The 10,109-nt window shown below is 39.7% G+C and overlaps 1 protein-coding gene across 1 annotated transcript in view; it reads left to right on the forward strand.

Annotated features, from left to right (window-relative positions):
• Window positions 1-10,109, forward strand: part of TMEM260 (transmembrane protein 260) — a 169,557-nt gene that overhangs the window by 124,504 nt on the left and 34,944 nt on the right. Inside the window, exons 2-3 of the mRNA XM_019551165.1 lie at window positions 3,162-3,193; window positions 3,949-4,100. Coding sequence (XP_019406710.1) covers window positions 3,162-3,193; window positions 3,949-4,100 — 184 coding nt within the window. The remainder of the gene's footprint in view (window positions 1-3,161; window positions 3,194-3,948; window positions 4,101-10,109) is intronic.

Consider the following 10,109-nt stretch of genomic DNA (forward strand, 5'->3'; position numbering starts at 1 on the left):
TTATGAGTTTCAAGTAATGCCACGTCGCTCTTATTTATTTATTTATTTAAATCAAGTTTGAGTTCACCTCAATTTCATATCCATGTTACATGCTGCTGACAAGTAATGTCCAGGGATCAGCAGCATATGGCACGTGGGCCGGATCCAGCCTGTGGTGCTGGAGTGTTTTGCCTCCCAGCTGTTTGGCCCCAGCACAGATGTGGGGAAAGCCCTCCGCCACTGGCGTGCCACTGAAGCCACCCAGCCCATGTTGGAGCCTGTGGGTTGTAAGAGGTTGTTGGTTTGGAGAGTATTTCATAAGTAATACCCATATCCGTCTCATTCTGCAGCTGGCTGGGGAAACTGAGGAAGACTTGAAACAGCTGTGGCTTGACTAAATTTTGCAGGAGGCGTGAATACCAGAGGCAGGATTAGAGCTCTGGTGTTCCTGGCTCCTAGTCCTACAGATCACGCATCTTTAGTAGTTTATCATGTTTGCAGTAGCACTTGCTTGGCTGTTGCATACACAGTTTCAGTTTCCAAATGGACATTTGCAGGCCCTCTGCCCATAAAATGGCTTAGAGGTTTTGATACTTAAAGCATTAAGAAAGAAGCTGGCAGTACTCTTCCCACAGCTTTTCATGGTCGCTTGAATACACATTGTCTTGTCCAGAGTATGAATCAATACCATGGTAATAGTCATCAGGATAATGGGGCATAATCTTTCTGGTCAGGAATAGGCATTTTAAACCAATGTATACCTGCATATCCTAGACAGATTCAGATAAAGTTCACTAAAGTCACTGCCCTGTTCTTGGCTTGATGCGAAAGGGTTAGGCTTTGGCTGGGGAGTAGAGCAAACTGTCAGCTGCCAGGAGTGCTTGAGCCTGGTTTTACCTGCAGTTAATGTAGCGAGTTCGAAAAGGAAGAATTCGGCGTCCTTACCCACCGGACAGGTATACAGTTATCATGGCGCTGTTAAGCTGTCAGGGAGCTGAATTCAAAGGTTTCTTTATTAGTGTGACCTTTTGCCACATGCACCATTGCACCGTAATTGCTAATTCAGATGTTCACGACGCTGCCTTCCCGAAGGCAGTGTTTTCCAGATGTTCTCTGGTTCTGAAGGTGTTTCCAAGGGAAAATGAGGGAACATCTTAGCAGATGGGGATAGGCACCATGGGCGCAGCATTTGGATCATACGACAGAGGCTTGCTGTGCCAGCCTGTCTCGCACAATGGGTGTGATGACTTATGATCCGTCTTCTCTAAATGGCTTGCCCTGGGTTTTGCACTGTGTGTTTGAGAATGCCTGAGTGTTGCCACTGAATAGCTACCCAGGGCTGGTTACCTCCTATGGAGAGCTCTAGTATTTTTCAAAACAATGAAGCTGCTGAATCTGAACTCATGGGCTCACATGTGAGGGGTGAAGCAACCGTCCCGCTGAAGATGATATCAAAATTTCCATTATCCTTCAGTCAGTTGGGCCAGGATATTACCCCAGGTCCCTAAACTCACTTCCTTCCACCCCTGATTTTTAGTGCAAGACACCGAGAGATGGCAAGCCTGGCTTAGCGAGTCACAACTAGGTGTGCATCCTACCCGGCAGCAAAAAATACTCGGTGTCTCCAAGCCACTGGCTTCCGTGGCAGGATCAAGCCCTGCCTGCTTCCCGGGCTTTGTAAAGCCTCTGAAACATGAGCGCTGCTTTGGAGCAAACACTTCGACTTGAGGCCGAGCGAGCTGGGAATCCTGGCTTCTTTCTGTAAATCTTAAAATATGCTAAAACTTTCCTAAAATAGAGGAGCCGTAAAAATAGCAAACACTCGCAGCACAACAAAACCAGCATCTTAGAGGCTTTAATGCTAGCAGGGGCCGTCCCGTGGGCTTCTCAAATGCTTTAGATGATATCCTCAGTTTTACAGCAGAGACTAACAGGAATTGTAACTTGACTTGCATCTCTTTTCTTGATTGTTTACTGTAACTGTAAGATTCCTTTTTTCTTTAAAGACTTGTACAAGTCTTATCTCTGGGTGAGTGCATAATAAATTAATCGCTTGCAGAATAAAGAGACACCCTGTAATATACAGTTCGGCCTGTATATAGCAGCGACGCCGGTCATGCTTCATCTGTATCATCTAATTGTGGGACAGATGTCACAGATGCTAGCCCCTGAAAAATGTAGAATAGTAATAATAAGAAGGACTAATAACAGTCAGTCCAGTAAGAGAGACTGAATCTCCCCGGTTGAGAGAGGGGATAGAAATCCCCTCACTCAGAATAGCAGGTAGCAAATTATCCAAAGTGGCTCAGCTCCTGGATCGTCTGTTTAGCGATTTGAATTCTGTGACTTCTTGCGTTGTGGCCCTTGTATTTAAATGAATTTTCCTGCCTTGCATCTGCTTAACGCACACGATTGGACTATGAAACACTTTGAAGTAGAGCACTATAAAAATGCTAAATATTACCACTATTGTGCTGCCATAGATCATCTCAAATCGGGGTTTTTTTCCCCCTCTTTTTTAATGCATAAAATATATAGACAAAATGTAAAATCTGAACTCTGTTACCCACGAAGGAATGGAGTTGAGTTGTGTCCACTGGCAGGTACATAGGTCACTTTTTAATTTAATTCTTTGCAGCATTAATTATATGACCTCATAGAACAGACACTCTCTTAAACACGTTGGGAAAGGCATACGTGAACGACCAGTGATTATCTTAACTCTATTTAAAAATACAAAGCTGTATTTTTTCCGTAAGAAATAACTAGGTTGCTAAGAGACAATGCAGCGTAAGCCATCCGCATGCTTTATGGTGTTTTGCTTGGAAGTTATTGAATGAAGCTTTTCAAGTTTAATTTTCTTTCTTTCTTTCTTTTTGTTCTTTTTTTAACGTAATGCCTCTAACTTGAATTTTTTGGGGCTATTCTTGAACATAGCCTACCTATACCTTCACTTATCTGTCCATAAAAGTCTTGTGAAAACATACAAAAGATATTTTGTTCAACGACATCAGAGGGAGAAAATATTCTTAGAAAATTTCATGCTGTTAAATCTCTACAGATTTACAGTTTTATCCAGTCAAATTAATGCAAAACCCCAATGCAAGCATTTGGATTTTGAAAACTTTGGAGGAGTGTCATTTCCTAATAGTAATTATTGGTTTTACATTATTTTTTCACAGGGGAGCTGATCACAGCCGCATATGAGCTTGGAGTAAGTATTAGTTTTATTGTTTAATCAATGCTCTCATTAACAGTTTTAGGAATTAAGGAAGTTTAATTAAGCATGGAGTAAAGTAGATTAATTTATTTTCAAACCACAGTTTTTACTAACTTATAAGTACAGCACGCGACAATTTACTTCAAGTTTTAAATCCAATTAAACTAAATTATAAAGCAAAGGCTTTACTGTATATACAGTAGCTGGCTTATTATCAACCCAAATTTTGTATAAGCTGGGGAGAATAAAATAAATCGGGTTAACAATTTTAATAAGTTTTATTATTTAATAAACTTTATTATGGTGCATGATCCCTTTAGGCAAGACCTTAGGACTGTCAGCGTGGTGGTAATCCGATAGCAGTGTGGTCTTTCAACTGCTAACCAATAAAATAGTTCAGAATCTGCTTTTTAAAAACAGCCTTTTGAATGACCCTAATATACTGTGAACCCAAACAACATGCAATTTAAGAAACGGTAATAAAATGTGTCACCTCTCTTCTGGGTGGTTCATTATTATTGGTGATGAGTGTAGGCAAAGCGACTACGGAAAATATTTGCTACGTTACAATTGGCATAGAAAGGTAGTACTGAAAAGCTGCTGTGCAAAGCCCCCTAGATTTTGGGGCTAGACCCTCGTGTCAAGTGCCAGGGTAATCGGGGAGGGGGGGGGCACGTCTCAGGATGCCATTGTCCTTTTATTTCAGTTGCATGGAAACTTTGTGATCCGTTTTCCTGATTTGTCCATAGGTTGCCCATCCTCCTGGTTACCCTTTGTTCACTCTGCTGGCCAAACTGGTAATTGGTCTGTTCCCTTTTGGCTCCATCGCGTACCGAGTAAATCTCCTCTGTGCCTTATTGGGAGCAGCTGCAGCCTCGTTGCTTTTTTACACGGTTTTCAGGTAAAGTAACGCTCATCATCAGCCTCGTTTTGTTGGTTCACTTTCACGGCCTTTCAGGAAGTCGGTGAGATGAACCAGAAGTGTGTCGTCCCCCGCAATCCCTCCCACCCCTGCCCGGCCTTCTAGCTCTCATTTTCTCCCCTGTACTTTCCGTGAACTGTAATCAGTTCATTTGGTTTAAACGAACAGGAGTTGAATCTAAATCTGACCTTGTTTCCTTCACAAAAGGATTTTTTTTTTTTTACATTTAAAAGAAAAACACCCCACCCTCTCATCTTACAAAGGAGTGACAAGTTGTTCGGTCTCATTATCACAAATCACTCATCAGTTTAACTAACCAGAACTAATGAAGTTTGTCGTTATGTAAAGATGCAGATGGTCCATTTGTTTAAATTAACAAGAGGAGCTTCACCTATCGGTAAACTGTAAACTTAATTGAATTGCTAGTGTTCAAGCAGAGGGGCAGCTGCCGGTCGGGCGGAGGTACCTGGGCTGTCCTCCTGCCTGTGCTATGTTCTAGTTTCAGCGCGAGTGGAGAGATGTTCTCACGGAGAATAGTTCCCGGAAGGATAATCTCAAACAGCAAGGATCAATATTGGCTGCTCCGTTTATTTTGGTGGTTTTACTGTTTTCCCCCTCCCCAACTGGAGAAATCGGGCGAGCGACCGTATCCCATCCACTTGGTCTAGACCTCTAACCCTGTAGAAAGGAAACAACTGGAATTGCTTGGGATTTGGGATATTTTATGTTAACCCCAGTTGTCTTCGGTGTGGAAGTTTCCTCTACTCTTAACCTTAGCCTGACCCATATTTGAGAGGATTATGGCAGCCGATGCAAACAGTTTCTGATTTTCATCTCTCATAGAAATAGAGTATATTTCATTGTGGAAATTATTACCAAAATCTGAAAGCATGTAGGAAATTTTTGTATGCTTTCTGAGTGCAAGCGCATAACGTAGGGCATTATAACAACCAAGGTTAGGTGGGCTAAAGCAGTTTCTCTTACCAAATGTAGCTCTCTCACCTCAGTGGAGAAATCTCTTTGGCAGACAAAATAAAATTAAATAAATGAGAAAATTAAGAGGGCCAGATCTTGTGGAGCTAAGCACCTTCAACTTCCACAGTCTTCAGTAGGAGCTGAGAACTCACAGCATTGTATTACATCAGTCCCCTCTCATTATACAAACTCTCTGACCAAAAAGATAGATATTTTGACACAATGAACATAACTTAAAACTTAACATCGAATTTCTTTTTAGACACAGTATTTTTACTATACACTGAAATACTTGTGTTTTGCAGTATCAATACCTAATATTATTTCCTAGACATTGTTGTATAATAATTTATAAATAAAAATTGCATTAATCATTTTTCGTTTAATCCTAAACATAGTTGCGCTAATGTCTTCAATTAAAAGCCCCACAGTTTTAACGGGCTTTGAGTGTAGGAATTACCACTTACTATGTACAGCACCAAGCGCACGATGGCAGGGCACAATGAATAATAATAGTTGGTTTAATTACTGAAAAAGAGAGAGAGAGAGTACTTTTTCTTGTCCTAAATATTTCTGGTTAATTTTTATTGTAAATTTTCTTCCTCCTTCCACTGTCACAAAGGGCCTATTCTAATGTTAAATTTCAGTAAATAATAACTTGGTTTGTTCAAGTTATAAACTGAAGGTAAACATTCTTTTTTCACATCCAAAAACTATTTAATTTTATTAAAGACTACAAAACTGATGCGTTAGTTCTTACGGGTTTTTTTGTTGTGTTTTGTGTTACCTTTTTTGTTTTGTACTTTTAGCAAACCAGGGAATTTTATATTTAAATTTGATAGACCTGGAATCATATTTAAAACAACAGAAAAACTTAAAGAGAGAGAGAGAGTGTGTGTGTGTGTGTGTGTGTATTATGATGAACATCATGGGATCTGAATAATGTCAGTTGTTAAACTGCATCTTAAGGCTTTGGGTATCAAGTATCGTTCAAAATTATACTGTCTTGTCTTTTTCTTGTCAAATCTAGTTTGAGTGTTTATAGACAGTCATTTAATAAATGTTACTTTCTGTGTCTGATCTACACACTTCAAACATCTTCTGAAATGCTTAGTATTAATGTTATCCACGTGAAAGATTTCAAGGTATTACGGGCAGTTGCATTCTTTTAAACAATAATTATAGACATCCCTGAGCAATTTAAAAAAAAGAGCATAAAATGCTTATTTTTTTTTGTGCACTAATTATCATTTAAGTGACCTTTACAAGGCCTTCAGCATCAAGACAGAAACAGCCAACTGCTCTGTGCTGCTGTACGTATGCTATAGATGTTAATATGAAAATATATAGATGTTAAGAATACAAATAATTGATGAAGTATGTATCCTTTGGGAACAACTCGGTTCAAGTGGCAAATCTCTCTTGTCAAACAATAGACACCCTTCAGAAAGGAGCAAGCCATCTCTATGGTAATAGGACTAACAGTGCCCTATTGATTGAGTGGAAGAAGACATTATACAATGTCAGTTGGGTTGTTACAATTTCATTTGTTGTGTGACCTGAACTTAACCTCTAAAACCTTTCTTCTGTGAGCGTAAAACCACCAGCAGGGCACGTTTGCTGCACGCCATTACAGGGTAGCATTTCTTTCCCCCAGCATGTGTGTACTGTAAATATATATTGTTTTAACAGGTTTTTTTCTTTGCCAGGCATTTGTTTAAGACAGATCTTGCAAGTCTGTTCATTTGCAGGTCAAAACAATGTATTTTGCTGATTTACTGCTCGCTGTGGTTACTGCTGGAATAGAGGTAAAGACGCTCCTATTTCTTTGCTAACATGGATTTCGTTTCTTAAAACAAAGTGCAGTTGAAACCACGTCTAATTTTAAAAGCCCCGATTTCAGCAATCCAGTTACAGTAGCATCACAGTTACAAAGTAAGAGTTTTTCATCTTGAAATTGCTCAAGCAATTGCTTTTAGCAAACCTAAAATGGCATTGATAAAGAAGTCCAAGTGCTGAGAGTAGATGCAAATCAGACGTTTTTGTTTTGTAGTGCAGAAAAAATGAATTTATAGTCCCCACGTAGAGAAAGCATGGCTCTGATTTAGCCTTTAAACGAATATTTGTTAGTTTTCACTGATAGTCAGGAAAAGACTAGCAAATTTACAAGACATACCACTTTTAAGTTCTTATATGATTGCCAAAGTATAATTTCTTTTGCATAAAATATGCATTCTTGACATTCTCTGATCTGGAGAGAAGTTTAGTCTTGTCTCGTACATTGCTGGAAGTATGCGTGTTTGAAATCGTGCATTTTAATGACCTCTTCCGAGTTGTTTCTGGAAGTAGCCTTTGGTGAAATAACCTTACCTGCAGGGGCGACGCAGTACAAGGCATTGTTTCATGAGAGCCTCTTGCAAGTTTGGCAGCTTTGTTCTCCGTGTGGGTTGTACCATTTGAAGTTCTTGTAAAGTATTGAAAAGAAAAGAATCTGTGTTAATTCGCAGGGAAAAAATGAACAGCTGAGGTTCCCTTTTTTCCCCCCTTCCAGCTACTGCTTCAACCTGTGTTACGCGTTAAAAGTGCATGCCGTTTTTCCAAACCAGCATACAATGTGATAAACAGCGATCATAAATGAAAAGACAAAGCCTTTCCTCCACCCAAAACGTAACGCTGTATAGGTGGAATCTTAATGCATTAAAAAACCTAAGGTTTATTGTGTCAATGCGTGATGCTTAGTTGGAGAACAAATCTTGTCTCACGTGCTCTGAAAAGTCAGGAAGACCTTTTTGTACCTTCCGGGGTGCTGCTATTGTTAATGGAGGGAGAAAAGCAGAAGGATGAACACAGTTGTTATATTTTACTTTTTTTTTTTGTTTGTTTTTAAATTAGGGTATGTCCTTCAAATAAAACAGAAGCAGAACAGAAAAGCCCTCAGCCATGTGCAGGAGGGAAAAGCACCCCATGTGCTTCAGATATCAATCTGTTCCTGCAGTAGTCGCCACTGAACAGTCCAACTTTTTGATGGAGTTGAAAGAGTACTTGAGCGTAAGAGAAAAGCATGCCTTTGTTGGATGTCAAAGTTAAACCAAAAGCATAGAAATTAAGCATCTGCATGCAGTGTAGCGAGAGAGAGGTTAATTTAATGCATTGCCCCTACAGTAAGCTGAGCTGATGAAAGTATGTTTTGGAGCATTTTACACATTTACATTTTGATTATGTTCATTTTCAGACAAATTGACTTATCAGAGTTTTCATTACAGGTAATGTAGGGATCCGGGGCAATTTTCCAAACGTTCTGAGGCTATAACACAAAAATTTGTTTTATTAATCAGAAGCAAGTGGGGAGTACTTCACTCAAAGCAGGGAGCTTATTCTTTTCCATTGTTATACCCCTGACCGTTGCCCCAGTCAGCAAATGGGAGGCCTTACAGCATAAGGAATCACTTTATTGAGGTATATTTGGATTTTCCAGATTAGAGATTATTTTAGATTATAGTCATCGGAGCACAATATGGTGACCTGCAATTTCAAAAGCAGCTAGGCGGAAGTAACAAGTAGCTGCTAAGTTTTAGTGGGACTGGACGAGTGGAAGGTGGTACCTAAGTAGTAACTTCCTTTTAGAAGAACATCTGCCAGGACCCCTGGCTAATTGATCACATAGTTTTTCCTGCCCCATCGCATGTGTGTACTAAAATTGCAACGAGTTTAGACTTTTTAAAGACATTAACAGATCTCTTCATTTGCATTTTGTTATAAAGTAGGCACATTAGGCTCAAATAGCCATGCTTCATTTGGAAGGAAAAAAAAAAAAGCAGGGCAAAAACTCGTCCTTTTTTTTTTTTTAAAAAAGACTGAAGAGTCTTTTCTGACAGCTAGTCAGAGTTAGAATTAGTTCAAGGAAATGTTAATAATGCACTGCCTAGCTTAATCCCTTTGATATCACCAGGTATCCTCCTGTTCATGGGTTAATTGCTTTAAAAGCGGAGGCAATATTCTGAGCGGTGGGCCGCTTCACCTTTTCACAGCTGTTACCATTGAGTGACAACTAAATCCCATGTGTAAGATGAGGAAGAGCTCAATCTCCAATTGGGAGAAAATTTATGTAAACCGCAATCCCTTCAGAATGTGCGGAAGTCATAGACTTTCTTGATTTACTCTGCTTTTCCCAGAAAGCTCTATTGTTCCCTTTCCTAAGTCCCATCAACCCTTTGTAGCAGAATATCACAGCGGCAGCAGATAGCTTGAAATATATAAATGCTATCATAGCTCTGATTAATAGCAGTGCTTATGAGTCAAGTCTGATAACAGTGCAGCTCTCCACTCAATTTCAGATACTGCTAATGGAATCTGTCTTCTCCAATTGTAATATGAGAAGGCCTAATTTGCTATGGAGCTTGGAGCTGTCACCAGTAGGGGATTGTGAGGTCAGATGGGAGCTGCCAGGTTTTTGCCCTGCAGCTTGTATCTCTCACTTTGAATAGAGCAGCCCCCTGCCTGCCAGTTAGCTGATAGGCCGCCGTGGGGTTTATGCCACTTCATACAATAGGAAAGGGCTACATAGGCTGACTTTATAATTGTGAAGCGAGCTCATATTTCCACAGCTACTGTGCTGCATAATTTCTAATAAGTGGTTTTAACAAATGTCAGATTATGAAAAGTTTCTGCAATTACAAAAACTTATAAAACATTTAAATTGCTAAATCTGTTTCCTGCCGAGTTTTTGCCACTGGAACTCGGCACCACTTCTCATGGTTTCCGTGATCAATGTACTGACTTTCTAAAGAATTGTTTAAAATTTAAATAGGTCCATAATTAATATACCCTTGCTGTTTACAGAGGTGGAAAGAGGGCATCCCCTCCCAGTTTTCAGTGACTTGAAATATAGTTTTTGTAACTTGTGTCTTGGAGGCCTCTTAATGCTGGAGTATTTTTCTTTATGCAGTTCAATGTGTATGTGATATTTTTGGTTACTTCTGCTCATTAAGTTGCTCTAATGGTTTGTGTTAAACC

The sequence above is a fragment of the Crocodylus porosus genome, unplaced genomic scaffold (genome assembly GCF_001723895.1).
Source record: "Crocodylus porosus isolate Cpor-Errol unplaced genomic scaffold, CroPor_comp1, whole genome shotgun sequence".
NCBI classification, from domain to species: Eukaryota; Metazoa; Chordata; order Crocodylia; family Crocodylidae; genus Crocodylus; species Crocodylus porosus.